Source organism: Rhizopus delemar, genomic scaffold (genome assembly GCF_000149305.1).
Source record: "Rhizopus delemar RA 99-880 supercont3.2 genomic scaffold, whole genome shotgun sequence".
NCBI lineage: Eukaryota > Fungi > Mucoromycota > Mucoromycetes > Mucorales > Rhizopodaceae > Rhizopus > Rhizopus delemar.
Window position 1 is genome coordinate 4,382,956 of NW_027137828.1, and position 16,544 is coordinate 4,399,499.

General features: G+C 34.6%; 6 protein-coding genes across 6 annotated transcripts; 3 read left to right on the forward strand and 3 right to left on the reverse strand.

Moving 5' to 3' along the window:
* Positions 1-41: 41 nt before the first annotated feature.
* Positions 42-770, forward strand: RO3G_03948 (uncharacterized protein; the record flags this gene model as incomplete). The annotated part of the gene is made up of 1 exon (XM_067658538.1): positions 42-770. One exon carries the CDS (start codon positions 42-44, stop codon positions 768-770), a length of 729 nt encoding a protein of 242 aa, XP_067514639.1.
* Positions 771-1,152: 382 nt separating this feature from the next.
* On the reverse strand, positions 1,153-2,049 carry RO3G_03949 (uncharacterized protein; the record flags this gene model as incomplete). The annotated part of the gene is made up of 3 exons (XM_067658539.1): positions 1,153-1,157; positions 1,240-1,679; positions 1,736-2,049. The coding sequence occupies 3 exons, from the start codon at positions 2,047-2,049 to the stop codon at positions 1,153-1,155; spliced, it is 759 nt and encodes a 252-aa protein (XP_067514640.1).
* A 1,518-nt stretch (positions 2,050-3,567) lies between these two features.
* Positions 3,568-5,595, forward strand: RO3G_03950 (uncharacterized protein; the record flags this gene model as incomplete). The annotated part of the gene is made up of 4 exons (XM_067658540.1): positions 3,568-3,570; positions 3,622-4,737; positions 4,796-5,339; positions 5,393-5,595. 4 exons carry the CDS (start codon positions 3,568-3,570, stop codon positions 5,593-5,595), a joined length of 1,866 nt encoding a protein of 621 aa, XP_067514641.1.
* A 1,128-nt stretch (positions 5,596-6,723) lies between these two features.
* On the reverse strand, positions 6,724-8,660 carry RO3G_03951 (uncharacterized protein; the record flags this gene model as incomplete). The annotated part of the gene is made up of 4 exons (XM_067658541.1): positions 6,724-6,891; positions 6,947-8,430; positions 8,485-8,581; positions 8,631-8,660. 4 exons carry the CDS (start codon positions 8,658-8,660, stop codon positions 6,724-6,726), a joined length of 1,779 nt encoding a protein of 592 aa, XP_067514642.1.
* A 552-nt stretch (positions 8,661-9,212) lies between these two features.
* On the reverse strand, positions 9,213-9,748 carry RO3G_03952 (uncharacterized protein; the record flags this gene model as incomplete). The annotated part of the gene is made up of 2 exons (XM_067658542.1): positions 9,213-9,617; positions 9,686-9,748. The coding sequence occupies 2 exons, from the start codon at positions 9,746-9,748 to the stop codon at positions 9,213-9,215; spliced, it is 468 nt and encodes a 155-aa protein (XP_067514643.1).
* Positions 9,749-10,673: 925 nt separating this feature from the next.
* On the forward strand, positions 10,674-12,467 carry RO3G_03953 (uncharacterized protein; the record flags this gene model as incomplete). The annotated part of the gene is made up of 7 exons (XM_067658543.1): positions 10,674-10,950; positions 11,024-11,127; positions 11,182-11,494; positions 11,550-11,654; positions 11,705-12,088; positions 12,183-12,392; positions 12,451-12,467. The coding sequence occupies 7 exons, from the start codon at positions 10,674-10,676 to the stop codon at positions 12,465-12,467; spliced, it is 1,410 nt and encodes a 469-aa protein (XP_067514644.1).
* Positions 12,468-16,544: the final 4,077 nt, after the last annotated feature.

Consider the following 16,544-nt stretch of genomic DNA (forward strand, 5'->3'; position numbering starts at 1 on the left):
CGTAAAAAAAGAATTTTTTTTTCTGTCTTTTTTATTTAAAGATGAGTACATTTACCGTTATTGTTACCCTTCTATTGTTAGTTCCTATTATTCCACTTGTGCTATATGCTATCGGTCTCTCATTACCTTCAGAACATACCGTCACCCGTTCAATGAAATACAAAACAACAGCAGACATTTTATGGGCCATTGTAACAAGTATTCATGATTATCCTGCTTGGCGTTCCAACATCAGTCAAGTTCACGAGGACGAAGAGAATGAATATGATATATATGAAGAGCACAACAGAACGTCCTTTGTAGAATTTAGTACTAAAAAAGACAGACAAACTTCGGCAATTCATATTGAGCAAGAACCTGAAAGAAAGCTGCTGAGAATACTGGAGGAAAAGACAACTTTGGAAGATACTACTCCTATTTTCGTTGGCTCTTGGTCACTTTTGATTGAACCTGTAGAAGGTGAAAGAGCAGTGATATTGAAAATCACAGAACAAGGTGTAATAAAGAAACCGATGGTTCGAGTTTCACATAAGCTCTTTTTTGGATATCACAGACGTATAGATCGATTTATGAAGGATTTGGATAAAGAAGTTCAGTTGGGGATCCTTGAACCTAAAGAAAATGTTGAACAACAAGAACCTCAACAGATTGAAGAAGAAGAGGTTAACAGTAGTGATCATGAAGTGGGACCTGATGAAAGCATGATGGAAAATAAGGGTTTTGTTGATAAGGATTGGGATATTATAAGCGAAATATATGACAAAAAATAACAGTTTGTTTTATTATTAAAGCTTTTTCATGAATTTAACAACAAAAAAGCCGCTCGTACGACTTGATATTGGATCAAAGCGTACACAGTGTTCTTCTATAATTGCTTGAAGTTCATTATTTACATATTGTTTTTTGATAGGAGAAGGTTGAATACAAAAATCAGGTATTTTTTCTGTTTGAGCATCTGAAAACTCACTCAAGAACCATGCCACATTTTCTTCATTTTGACTTATAGTCAGTGAGCATGTACTGTAGATCATTGTTCCTCCTTTTTTTAGCATACTCCAACCTTGCTTCATTAAATTGCGTTGCAGTTCAGTAATCTTGTTTAATCTATTTACATCCATAAAATTCTTTTCAAAAGAATCCCATCCCCATTTTTCATACTATAGAACGAGTGAGTATTTGACATTTAAGCTTAAATGACTTTCACCTTCAATATATGTAATATAGATCCATCATGCGTACATTCCGCGTCTACTAATACTTTATCATAAAGTACTCCTGAGTTTAATTGTCTATCAAATCTAAGCATCTTTGGTGCCCAAAAGGGTTTTACAATATCAGTCTTTTGGCGTTTATGTCCAGTATCTGCTGTGATTACTCTATTACCCAATCGGGAAGGAGGTGGTATTGAAAATTTGGTACCATCAGCTTCAAACAATCTAACTCGTTCTCCCACTTTGTATTTTTTTAGTAAAGAACGACATGTAGCTAATCGATGTCCAGCAATATCAACACCGGTCACTGTGCCTACACCATCTTTCCCAAATAGATTGGAGATCATACATAATTTAGCTCCTGGGGCACAACACAAATCAAGCACTTGGTCATCCTTGTTAATGGACAAAGCCTCCACTGCAATTGCAGAACTTAGATCAATTCCAAAAATAATATGTTCCTTGTAACTATTTATTATGTGTTAATAGCAGATATATATTATATGAAATTCTTCTTTTCTTACGCTAAAGTATCAGAAAGTCTAACATTAGCAAGTTGTACACTGTAGAAATCTTCTAAACCTTCCACTTTATGAACTTGATCTGTATTTAGCTGTTCTTTTAAATCCTTCAATGTAGGTCTCTTATCTTTTGGTATATGGGTGTTAATTCGGAAATAGCGAGGTAAATTGGTTACAGTGTAAATGGCTGGATCAATCGAATTGTCGTCAAGGAACTTTCTAAATGAATCGGGTAGCTGAGTCAAGTCAAAATCTGAATATTCTTTTGTAGATTCTTCTTCAATTTCTTGATCAATTATTGCGACAACATCAGTCATTATTATGTTGAAGGATAGGGAGAAAAGTATGTGTGTATTAATTTAAAATTTGAAAGAGATTAGCTCAAAATGGCTTGTGCTTTTTTTTTTTTTTTTTTTTTTTTTTTTTTTTTTTTTCCTAATCAGTGCTGTATGCTGAGATCCTGTTCTGGCTTTGTTAAAAAAAGATTACCAGTAAATTTTTTGATGTAAACAATAGTTTACTACAATGAATGAGCACCTTATTTCAACTTTTATTCAAGTAAACTTTGGATATATTAAGTGCATGAACAAAATCCGCAATCTTTGATTATTTCCTCTTCCTTTTAGACCTCTGTATCATATTTGAGTGTATTTTTACTCAGGCCCATATCATTAGACTCTGTTTTTTTTCAATTAGAAGCATTACTTTACTTTTTTTTGTACATGCCTTTAGTTATATACTTACCATTGAGTCAGGGTAGCTTTTATGTACTGTGCAATTTGTTTTTCTTGTACTAACATTGAGAAGTAAATACAACCTGTGTGCATAAACATACCCCAATTACCAATCATTCTCCAATGGTACCTTATTATTGGTTAGCAAAAAACGTATAATATGCTGTATGATGGCTTATATTGCAATATATCGACAGATTCTCGTTTAGAGGGATTGTTTGTTCTGTATACATTCAAACTTAATATAATTATATCGTATGCATTTAGCTTCAATGATATGATCAAAGGCCAACTAAAACAACTTATTCTTTGCTTTAAGCGGAATTAATGCTTTTCACCTTAACCAAATTAAACCGGGTACCACATACTGAAATACAGTTTTTATAATTGTATTTTTCAAAGGGATTATATTTTTGCAAACACTAAGTCATATATATATATGCTCCTCAAAATAAACTTTACAATGCTATGTAATTCAGATAAACAAATGTAGAAAAAACAAGGAAGCCATGTTTGCTTTACTTTCAGTTTGCTTTCCTATCTTGGTAGAATTTGTTAATTTGCGTGTACAAAAGCTACCTAAAAGGCACCCAAATTTATATTCCGAACTACATCATTTTACAAAAATAAGCAACTCTTTCTTTGCATCTAATCGTGTAATCTTCTTTTTTATTACAAAATAAAAAAAAAGAGAATAAGAGAGAGGGGGAGATTACTTAATCAAAAGGTAAAGTATTTTATTTATATTTCTTATTCCTCAAACTTATAGAAATAGACCATTACAGTTACGCATATATGTCGAATGCACTTTTGTTGCGACTCTTCACCTCAGAATTTTTCAATTCTTGGATAGCTGTGTCATATTTGTTCCGATATTCAGACAATGTTGGTATACAACATTATCTTTGTTCCGAGTTGAAAAAGTTCCCACCATCCGAAATTGAATTCTTTTTACCACAACTAATGTAAGTAGAACTTTTGTTAGAGTCAGCCCTTCTATTCACCATTTTTAGACACCTTTTGATCACAAAGCCTTCAGAGTCTGTAGCATTAGAATGTTTCATAGTAGAAATGTGTGAAAAATCGACGCATATGGCGATTATGGTAAATAATAGAGATGATGCACGTAACGGCATATGCTGATTCCCAATTCAGTCGTTGTGGTATTTACAGGCCTATTTATCCGATTTTTCTGTTAACCCATCCGGAGGATCCTTTGATCTTTGCAAAAGAGTACTTAATCGTTGTCAAGCTATTGTTTTCTCCGAAGACAACAAATTAGATCAATCATCGTTCACACCCACTCAAAAGGTAAGAGAAAATGCTCTGCCTGCACTTGTTGGTCTGGGCGCCATGCTGGCAAGCATTGGACAGCCTTTGATGATGAGACCAGCTGGACAGATCGCTATTGCACAAGGCCGCAGAAATCGAACATTGAGTATCACTTCCAACCAGCCGCTCACTTTGGTGGAAGAAGACACAACGCATAACACTACTACTGCCGTTACTACTACAACAACAGCAATACCGGTAGTAACAGATGAAGTCATGCCAAAAAAATTAATTGTTCCAGAGACTCCTCATGCATCCTACTTGTCTGCTTCGCATCCTGATTTGCCTATTTCTAAAAAGGTCTACTTCAACCCTTTTAATTCATCACCTTCCCTTGAAGATTTACATCGCGGTAAAGCATTCTCCATGGCAAAGTATATTAAATCTGCTCAACAAAAACTGAACAAAAAGGTAATCGGGATCCAAGAAGACACCACTCTCAAAAAAAAGAAAAACTTTGAAAGTCTATCTGTATTTGACCCAAAACTTACTGTTCTTGGACAATCTTCTGTGCCAACTAATATGACTCCTCATTCACCCGACGTATCCGATTGCTCTTCATCAGAAGAAATCATCAGGAGACATTCAATCAAATACACTCAATCAGACTCTGAAGATAGCGATCATGAAGGGACAGCAGAGCAGCAAATACTGTCAAAGATGTACCTTGAAAATAGGAGGATGCTACTTCGCTCTAATTATTTTCGATCGGAGATGCAATTTGTTTTGGCTCTGGTAGACATTGCTACACGTCTGATCATAGTGCCAAAAGAGGCACGTATGAGTGCACTTCATGCAGAGTTGACCCTTCTCAACCATAATTTACCTGCAGAGATTTGCATTCCTCTTTGGTGCCTTGCAACTACCGACAAGCCTTATCATCACCGGATTGTAAGAATCAATCCTTCAGATGCTGTTATATTAAATTCAGCTGAAAGAGTAAACAAAGAAGAAAAACATATGCTAGAGAAGAAAAAACTAATTTTCTAAACATTAGGCACCTTATTTACTAACAATTGAAGTATTGGATAATGAATTAAGCTTTGAAGATGATGGCTATGCTTCTACCTTATATCGAAAGCGACAATTATTAAGAAAAACAAATACATTATTAAAGCACCGAAAACAGCCATCATATTCAAAGGAAGAAGAAGGGAAATTAAAGCTTACAAAACAAGTTTCAACAGATATAGGTGAATGTCAACCTGAGAAGAAGCCAAGTCCTCCAACTAGCCGACGCAATTCAAAATCAGCAGACACTTATGCTGAGCGAATGCGTACGGCAGCGGTCATGCTTGCCCAGTTGCAACAAGGCAACAATATATCGAATAAGAGCAAACTAGGATTTAAGCAGGGTACAGAGCAAATTCGACAAAAAATCATACAAGAGATGAATATACTTGAAGAACAGCGTATGAAAAAGATGAAGACAGAAGGCGTTGGAAGTGGTATTGGAGGAGGAGGAGGTGAAGGGGCAGGTGGTGATATGTTAGAGGATGAGCAACATATTGCATGGGTTGTTAACAAAGAAGATCCAAGTGGTAACGTAACACTGAAATATACATAGCATAACTAATGATTAGTCTCTTTTTAGCCGCTGTATTATCTGAAAATTGGGAAACAAAGAAAGAACGCTTAAGAAGCTCATCGCCTTATGGCCACCTGCCCAACTGGAGATTAATTTCTGTCATTGTGAAAAATGGATCTGACTTGCGTCAGGAACAGTTTGCTATTCAACTCATACGTGAATTGCAGAGGATTTGGGAAGATGCAGGTGTTGACGTTTGGGTTAAATAGTATGGATGAATTCTTTTTTTTTTTTTTTTTTGCAGTTTTGTGCTGACTCTTCTACAGCTACAGAGTGCTAGTGACCTCAGATGGATCAGGTTTAATTGAAACATTACGAAACACGGTTTCTATTCATTCAATTAAGAAAGAGGCCTATACAAGACAATGGAATGATAAAGGTGCTGTTTTTACTTTATATGATTATTTTGAAAGGGTCCAAAAAAAAAAAAAAAAAAAAAAAAAAAAAAAGAGACTAATCAGTAGATGGATAGCAATGGGGATCTCCCGATTCAGATGAATTTATAAAAGCGCAGGACGCATTTATGAGAAGTTTAGCAGGCTATTCAATTGCTTGTTATATATTGCAAATCAAAGATAGACATAATGGCAATCTATTAATTGATGATATGGGCCATTTAATTCGTAAGTTATCAAAAAATAAGCTATTTCTACATATATTAATAAAATTATCAAGATATTGATTTTGGATTTATGCTCTCAAACTCTCCTGGATCTGTGGGATTTGAGATGGCTCCATTCAAGCTTCCACAAGAATATATTGATATTCTTGGTGGCGTTCATGGTGAGAAATTTGCTGAATATAAGGCGTTGACGAAGGCAGCATTTTTAGCAGTTCGTAAACACAGTGAAAATATTCTACTTCTGACAGAGATGATGTGCAAAGATTCAAAACTGCCTTGCTTTCAGAATGGTGAACTCACCGTGTCCCAATTACGTGATAGATTTCAATTACAGTTGACAGAACCACAAGCAGAGGAGCTTATTGATAAATTAATCATGAGTAGTTGTTGTAATGTGTTTACCCGATTATATGATACCTTTCAATATTACTCACAGGTATGCACGTTTAAAAAGAAGCAAAGGCGTATTTTTTAAACTCTTTTACAATAGGGAATTTTGTGATGTCTGTTATTCGCGTTACTTTCTCATATAATTATCTGAGAGCTACTGTGCTTACACTACCAATACATATACCACACATATTATCATTATGCAGTAATCATTTCAAATCAAACAATTCATTCAATTATATTTTTTTTTATGGATACTTTAATTTTTTTTTCATTTATTAAAAAGAAGAGGTATAATGCAGTAGAAAATAAAATAACGCAATTTTTAATGTTGTTGCATGGGAGAAGGAGCATCTATCATGTAGTTTCCAGGCACAAGTCCTCTCTGACCAGCTGCTTGGCTTATTAAACGCTCAGCTTGCCACCAGCCATCTGACTGCTTATGAAGAATGCCAAGCACCTCATCTTGATTAAAGGACATTTCCCCGTCAATCTATAGAATGAAAATAAATATATGTTCTCCATAAAGTAGATTTGAATTTTTTTACCGTTGCTTCAAAAGGCCATTGTGCTTTTACATAGCAAATAAATCGATTGGTATTGTCACTCACTGGCGGTGCTTGAACAGGACGACTAAATTGATCCTTGTCAGCACCAAGATCATTTGTAGTATATGGCTGATAGATTGCATAATGATTGGGTGGATTTTGGTGGTCCATTTGTTGTTGAAGTATCTGTTGCTGTTGATGTTGCTGCCAATCAGGATAGTTGTCTTTATCCTTTTTCTTGTCCTTTTTGTTACCTCCAGTAAAGAAAAGGGAAAATCTTCCTCCACTCTTGGCGTCCTTTCCTGATTTAACAGTAGAATCAGAGGTTGATTTATTATTTTTAGGTTGTTTTTCTGCATAGACAGAATGTTGCTGAGGAAAGAAATCTGGATTATTGGGCTGTGAAGAAGGGACGTTGTTCAAGTGGTCTGGTGGGCGGTATTGGACATATCCATTGGGATGAGGCGCCATGTAGCTATTCCTCGATGCTTCCTCAGGGCGAATCATTCCATTATTTTGCCATGGTGCAGGACGAATCCCGCTAATTTCTTCTAATCGATCCTGCGGGCGATTCATAGTAGTTGGAGGCATTTGAGAATGTCTTCTGGCATCCTCAATAGCCTGATGAGCAGCCATTTGTGGATGCTTATTAACTGGATTTGGGATTTCAATGGTGAGAGGGACAACAGGTTTATGCACTTTGGGTTGATGTACCCTGGTCTCTTCTGCCACATGTTCAGCAATAACTGGAGAGTTGATTGACATGCCTGCTATACCCTGCATAGCAGGCATAGGAGAGCTTTCAGTTGTTTCATTGCCTGTTGCTTTTATTGGCACTTGCTGAGGACGACGTATAGATGAAATAACCCATTTTTCATCTTTTGGTGGTGGTCTAGGCATTTTGTTTTTGTAATCTTCTTCATTATCATCATCATCATCGTCAAAGTGTGGATCAAACTCTACGTTTTTTTCTATAGATGATTGTACTCCATTGTTTAATGGCTTCTCGTCAGAATTACTAAATTTAGGGTTAGGCACGGGTTTATATTTTAAGGGTTCTGCATCCGATGTTTTTGGGTTAATAGGTACTGCTTCCGATACGACGTGTTCATTGTTGATTTCCCTATTTTCATCAGACTTTGATGAGTCAAGGCCTTCCTTTACGGGTTCATGGTTGTTATTGATCATGATGGAAGGTAAAGATTGAACCGGTTCACGATAATTATCATTATTTTGATTTAACATCTGCTCCACTTCTTCCATCGCACTGTACGTAGGTTGACTATTGGATGATAATTCATGTGTTACTTCAGCTCTTGGCGTTTGCATATGTTCTAACTGTTGAAGTTGAATATCCACGGATTTTAATTCTTCATCAGGATTCGTCAAAACGGTAACACTATGTTCTAGCGATTCACTTGAAGCTTGCTGAGAAAATGACGGTTTATTTGTTGGTTTGTAGAATGCTTCATAAGGAATAGGGACTATTGTGATTATAAGAAACAATTTAATTTTTTATTCTTTTTTCGGTATTTTACCTGGAAGTTGTGTGCCTGTTCCGTGTGATTGCACAAAATCAATAATATCTTTTTGAACATCCGTGATTTCTAAAGCAGCGCGTATTCTATCACAGCACTTTAAAGTGTGTAAGATAAAATAGAAGTGAAGGCATTATATGTAGTACCTCTTCATCAATATTAAATGTACTTGTCATTATATTAGCAAATCTATACGTATACCAATTAATATTCATTAATAATTAATATTATAAACTTACGACCAAAGGGTGCTTCTCAAATAATTTATTCTTTTTAGCTCCATCTCTTGATAAATATCAGCACTATGTTTCCAATCATAAATCCACTTTTCGTTGACAATATTCAAATTATCAATGGATCGCTTATACACTTGCTCTATTTTTATCCCAAGCGCTTTTAGAACTTTCTTAATAATAATAATAATAGATCAAAGTTTTAACCTGCAACAATAACTAATCTTCTCTGTTCCTCAATTTCTTTTTCCATCTACCAATAAAGACACAGTCAGAAATCAAATATAGTTGTTGTTCAATATGCTTTACTTCAATTGTAAAGTGAGTTTCAAGTGACATCAATTTTGTACTTTCAGCTGAATAATACTCTCTTGCCTATGATCATTACACACGTTAATTATTTTCTTAATTTAATGTTTTTATATACTTTACTCGTGCAACCTCATTTTCATGTAGATTTTTCAATTGTTTTATGCTTTCTACTTGTGCGTGTTGCTAAAGAAAGATGTCAACCTGTGTGTTATGTATAGATTCTGTCATAGCTACCTTTTTGCGTATTTCTCGCTGCTCCTTCAAAAATCCGTCCAGCGGTATTTCAAGATGATCTCTAAGTTGTTGAGCCAAATCAATATGAGCTCGACCTGTTGTCTCTAGTGTAGAAGGGATACGAGATAAAGTCTCGGCAAAACTGCCTTCTTCATGTTCGCCAATCTTGGAAGTTGCTGCTAATCTTAAAGTCTTTCTCATACTCTTTGTCATTTGTGCTCTAATTGGAGTGAGATTTTCCCAAGTACATGAACAAATAATAACCTGATCATATAGACGCTTTATTTCTTCGCCTGTTTCCTTTGACCTTTTTAATCTGTTAAATATTATATCAACTCCTTTATAGTTTTCGTCCTAAACAAAGAAGAAAAAGAGGAAAATATTAAATTAACTGATTGCTTTCATGTTTTGTGCTTTGTTACCCAAAACCTATCAGAAAAGTTAGATCCTGGAGGGATTTGTTTGTGCAATACACTTGTAGTCATATATGAAATAAAATAAAAAAGAAAAGAAAAGAAGAGGGAGAAAAGGAGAATAGAAAGCAGCAGAATAAAAAAAAAGCCTTTCAATCTCGGGACTGTTTCACAAAGTTAAAAATAGGTTTCCTTTCCCTTTTTTTTTTCTATTTGCTTTCTTTCTTCTTTATGGTTCAACTTGTTACCTCAAAAAGGCAAAAGCTCTCATACACTGATCATAAAATACCTAGATACTCTTCTTCTTTCAATTTTTCTTCGCTTACTTTTAAACAGTCTCCCCAAGCTTTATCCATTTCTAAACAAAATATTTTAATATCTGCACCTATTCAATCCATTTCAGACCAAATTCACCTTATTGCTGGGGATCTCTATGCGCATAATCGTATACATATTCAGAAAACAAATGTTGAAATAATACAAAATTATCATAAGCAGCACACTTTGACTCACATAGAATGGAATCAAAAGGGAAATGCTTTTGCCTCCATCGATGAAACAGGTCAATTAGCTTTATGGCAACTTGAGGTAAACTTTCTTTATTAAAGGAATCTAAAACGTATATAAAACCAGTCTATTGTATTTATATAGGGTCCTATTGAAAACTGGAAATTAAAGTACAGGGTGAATCTAAAACAACCTTTAGCCGCCTTTTTTTGGTTGAATGCTGAACGCGAGGTATGTATATATTTCACGTATATATACACCAAGAAGCAATACCAACAATGGTTTCTCTTAGTATACAGATAACTTAATACGTGAACCTGAAATTCATTTACGAAATCCTTATGGGCATCTTGGTTTTTTGACAGTGACCGTGCATGGTGAGATCACTGTCCATTACCAACGCTGCGGTTCACTCTTTTCAAGTTTTTCTACATATATTCCAAATACGACACAAAGAGATATCAAACGTTCTGATTCGAGCTGCTTTAGTATGTCTCTTTCTGGACTCGACGATTGGCAGCGTATTTCTCATGCGGCTATTACTTTAGTAAAAGATAAAATTTATCTTGCAACACATTGTGCATCTTTTCAACCCAAAGCTATTCAAATTTACACTATTGACATCAAGTTTCCAACTGTAGATAAAAAGGGCTCAATTCAACGTAAGTTAGTGGCCAGTACTTGTCTTGATAAAGATGATTTCCATGTGACACAGATGGTTTTCAAGAGGAGAGCAGATAATCTTCAGCTCTATTTGGGTTTAGGAGGTAAAAAAAAAGAGCATAATGTGCGAGAATTATATTGAAAAAGCGAAACACGGACACTAAAACAATATTACAGAAGAAACAGAACTAGGATGGAATGGTCTTGTTCAGCAATGGGGATTAAAACAAGTGGAACAATCGTTTACTACTGACCTAGGTTCTGTTTCAAGGAATCGAACCGTAATTTTCTGTTTGAATGATTACGAATATCCCTTTCTAATATTCTTTTTTTAGACTCTTCACTGTCAATTAAAGATACAAGTAGACGGAAAGTATATTACTTGCTTAAAATGTACAAAGGATGGACATCTGGCGATGGGTTTATCGGACGGCAGCATACATTTAGAATTATCAAAGCAAGGGTTATTAAAGAACAATGAAACGATATCTTATGCACCTAATTTTTGGTGCGTTGTTCAACCCAAAGACTCGGATGATGTAGTGGATATCATTTTTTCTCCAAATGAGACACATTTACTTTACATTCACGCATCAAGAAAAATTGGCATTGCCAGAGCCACTCATAATATCTTTACTGAAGAGCACGGTAAAGAAATAGATCACATAAAAAAAATTATGCTTCTTATACACTTGCTTCTTAGCTAAAATATTAAGCATCAAGATTCAACAATGCTTATTTAACAATATGGATGCATCGGATTTAACATCAGAGCTTGTTAGATTAAGTAAACAGCCGGGTTTTGAAGGTAAAAGGATAAAGTATGAAAGAACAACTGTTTATCTAATGCTCTATTAGATAAACCACAAGAGATTATAGATAAAGTATTGAGTACTTATGAATCACATTATCAGGATGAAGAAGAGTGGAATGTAGGGCAATTACAAAAAGCCTATGGATTAGCATTAACTGTATTCACTCGTTTACCGGGGAAACAAGTTCAAAGCACCAATTTAGCTAGAGGGCTGCAACTACCTGTTATTTTAGAATGCTTTATTTCCAGTTGCTCCTCAAACTATAAAGATGTCATTAGGATGTTCAACAAGGAAGATGTACATTTAGAATTTGAGCCTAACAGTCTGTGGTCGCTTGTATTATTGTCTACGTGGATATTTGATTATGTAAAGTGGGTGTTACATGAGTGGAATATGCTATTTCATTCAAAGAAATCTCAACTATCAGGTAAAAAGTTAGAAAGAGTGTGTAAACGGAGCGAAACTGATATACAGTAAAGACGATAATAAAGCAGTACATTCTGTATTATTTGTTCACAAAGAATCAAGAGAATACTTGATCAAGATATTAATGTTAATTCAACATTTTATACGATATACAAACGAAGCCGATTATCAACTTGATCATTTATCTGAATCACAACACATATTACAACAATACGCAAATACATTGAAAACTGATCCTCCAATAGCCATAAAAGAAGTCATCAACCTATTAAACGATTTAAATAGCATAGAATCAAATACCAAAAGTAAATACTACTTTATACACATAATCCAGTCTAACTTTATAATAATAGTAAATAATAGATGGACTGTTCTTTTAAAATCCACTTTAGAAGGCTATTCAATACCTCAACTCCGAAACATATCAGTGAAATATAAAGACAAATGCACTAAACCATGTATTTACATCAAAAAAGAAATTATTGGTAAATATGACCCTATTCGTAAAAGAAGACTTACAGAGGATGTAAAAACAAGCCTTTGTACTCGGTAAATACAACATATGCATCACATTCTTTTATTTATATGCTATTAAACAGATGTCATCAACGCATATTGCCAGTTCATACAGAATCTGATGACTTGGATCCTTGCTCGTCTGCTCAATGGTATCAAAGCTTAAGAAAAAGATGTGTATGTGGTGGAATATACATTTCAATATAATAAAATATAATGTATTTTCATCAGATTTTGAGAAAAGCTTGATGGTGATATTGAAAAGTATAGTTGGAATTTTATTTAAATTTAACAAAGAGAAACTAGGAAAATGCAGTTATACTAATAGGGTATATGAAATGTCAGTCTAAGTCATCAAGACATAAACAACATAAGAATAAAAGTGCTTACCTCCGAAAAGTAAAGCAATCATCGATTGCAGCCTAGTTCTGCTTCCTTTTCAGAAGAGAACGGCAAGAATTTTGTTTACAGTGTAGAATTGACTGTTGTTTAGAAAGGCTTAATGAAGCCGGGAGTATGACCATGTCCATAAATGAAAGACCAGATAGTGAAAGAAGAGGACCAGAGAGCGAGACAATAGAGTTTTTTTTTTTTTTTCTTTTTACGCATGTTGTTTTTAAACTAAAAGGGAAAAAAGCGATGAATAAACAAAGCAAGTCTTCCATTCATTCTTTTTAAAGGTCTTCTTTTCTTGGAACACTACGCATACCCCTGTTTTATCATTTTTTATCTTATCAGGTCAGTTATGATGCAAAAATTGATTGTTCTTTAACATTTGCTTGAAGCAACTTATACAAAAAGAGCATAAGGTATAAATGTAACTCTCTCATTAAAGTTCAAAACTACGTCTGCCTCTTCTATATGCTTAGCAAAGAAGCAAAGAGATGTCTTCTTTTGTAGCTTTCTAGAAGGAACCTGAAACAAGATTTACCTTCTCAAGGTTTGAACATTTATCACACTTTTTTTTTTTTTTTTTTTTTTTTTTTAGTTTGATGTTGGACAACAAAAAGGCTTTATGTAGTGTACCTCATATCTCTTTCTATTCTTTAATATGGTCTTCGTATTCTTCTTTCTCAGCCCTTTCTCAGTTTCAACATTAACATCGTTGATGCTGTTGGCACAAGATGAATTTTTAGATTTTACTTGTATAGATAAATCATGCTTTATTTTCCCAAAGAAAAACAGAGCAAAGTAAAATGATAAAGACTAGTAAACTTCGACTATATCACAATTGGTATGATAGATCAAAAGTCTATTGTAAAAGAAGATGGCAAGATATTTCTAATCAGCTCTCCCTTAGTCTTTTGTAACGATATATCGCCGTCTGTATTCATTAAAAACCCGTGACTACACAGGAGAAGGAGCGTGTTAAACACCTTAAAGCCATAATTGCAGACGTAAAAAAAAGTCTGGAAAACGCACACTTGTATACTTTTACCTTTTCTCAATAAACTAGTTTAAGCACTTTGAGCTCAACAACTATTAATCAGAACGAGTAGCCTTTGTTGATGGCTTCATTGACTTTTCTTATCTTTAAATCATGTCAACCCTTTAGGCGTTTGAATCTGTCTTTGAGTAATTACTCTCCACTGTCAAAAGTTCGATTTTGATAAGTCACATATTAGAACTTGTTAGGATGAGACCCGATAGGTGAATACTTTATTTTTTTAGTAAGTATTCTCATTTTCTGAAGTAATAGGACTCATCAATACTTGAAAAAAAAAAATCGAAAAGGAAATTACCTCATAAAATTTTATCGAAGGTAAAAAAAAATCAAGAGTCCTATTGAGTCTGACGGGCCATATACTGCATGAACAAAACTTAATCCATAGAGCTGACTTTCCTCTACAGGCTTGAATTGTGCAGATCGATGGCATTCTAAACCAAATGCTGTATAATTATTAAGGAAAGGCATACAACATATTTAGAAGCATCTATCTGTTGATATGGTTTTTCTCTGAAATCATATCTATTTATTTGAAATGATCTGATATAATTGCTTAGTTGCTTAGTTTTTTGTCTCGATCACTTTAACAACAGCCTAAAACTCCAAAGTATTTTAGAGACCAACAGTCTCATACTAGCAAGATTACTTTTTCAACACATGTTCAAGGTATATACTGGTATAAAGTTGATGCAATGCCAAATATATATATATTTCTATTTCTGCCTCAATGCCCCAATAACCCTTCCATTCCTGAGAAGCATATTTTGAAGGACAAAGATTGCAGTTGGGAACTCTGAAGGGTTCGTCAGAAAGTGCTTTTTCCTGGATGGGACCCTTTGGAGCCCTTTTAGTGGCTAGGAAGCCAAGTCTGACGATGTTGCTTAAGTTGAACCGAGCTTAGTTCATTTCAATGCTTTGAAATTGGAAGATTACGTTGTCTTTCTTAGGAGTCGCTCCGAGCATACTGCTGATCTTCAAATTCATTATGTGGACATATGAATCAACCATGCTACTGTCCATTTAATTCATCAAAAATGTTGATTATCGCATTATTTCAGGAACAAGCTTGCTGACCATTCCTTAATTGTTAATTGTAGACAGAAATTTGATGACTATGTTACTTTTGTGATGGGAAATTGGTCTGCTCCAAACTCCAGGTTTCATAAGCCCATCTGTGGTGTTGTTGTTCAAAGATGCCTTAAAGAAGCATGGTTTCCACGTTCTCCTGATTGATAAATCTCAAACAAGTAAATGCTGTCCACATTGTGAAGAAATGATCTTGGAGACCTTTCGAATAGCACCGAATCCTTGTACTTATAGAATACAAGCCCACACTCGTTTTATTAGGCATGGCCTTTAAGATGTACAAAACAAAATTGCCGAGTTCCTGTGGTTAATAACAATGGGGATGCTGGCAATAGGGAACAGTTTCGTCTCTGGAAGCGCGATTTAACTGCCTGCTTCAGCATGTTGCATTTTGTTCGTTCGCTTCGTGATCATGACCAGATTTTCGAAAGATTCAGACATGATAGTCTTTAACGGTTAAGAAAACCAGGAAAATCAAGAGGTCCTAGAGAATATTCTGACGACTTACAAGGCCGACGATCAGCCCACCGCCTCAGAAACCAACAATTGCTCCTAAACAGCTACCACTGCTCAACATCTAGATGTAGTAAGTGTAAGTTATAAACATAATAGTAGCTTTTGAACTCTTTCTCATTTTTCCTTTTTTCATTATTTTCAACTCTACACATACATTGATCATTCTCACTTTCATAAAAGTACGCTGAACAACTCAATCAAAGATGCATCTAACATTCTTCCATTTTATTTTATATCTATGGGCATTTTCTTTGCTTTCCATTTCGGTCTCTTTTCTTGTCATTTTTATTCTAATTTTATTACGTTTCTTCACCGCTTTTTCTTACCTCTTTATCAGTTATTTCAACTCAATTTACCAATGATTAATAAAGACAGTGCAGGACGAAAGCTCAACAGAAAGCGAAAGTAATAGAGAGTTTGAAGTGAGTGAAGACGATTTTGGTGAAAGCTTAAGCGATGAAGAAAGTGGGGTAGATTCTGCTACCTCTAAGGAATTGGAAGGATCGGAAGATCTGTCTGATTCCATTAAAGATTAAGATTCAAGATATGTACATAAAAGTAACAATTTATACTCAACCTTTTATATAGTGCGACATATAAATAACTTTTATTATAACTAATGAGCATAGGGAAAAAAGAAAAGATGAATAAGAACATGTCCTAAGCAAGAAGAAGAGCTAACTATAAAAAAATACGTAACATTTCCTTTTGTAAATTATATACAAAATACAAATTCAAAGTTAGTAAAAAAAAAAAAAAAAAAAAAAAAAAAAAAAAGGTTTAGATTGAATTCGTTTTTGCATTAAAGTTTTTTCTTTTTCTTTCTCCTCCTTTTTTGGAACTCCTTTTGACATAACTATGAAAAGACACGAACTTTCCCCTTCCCCTGAGG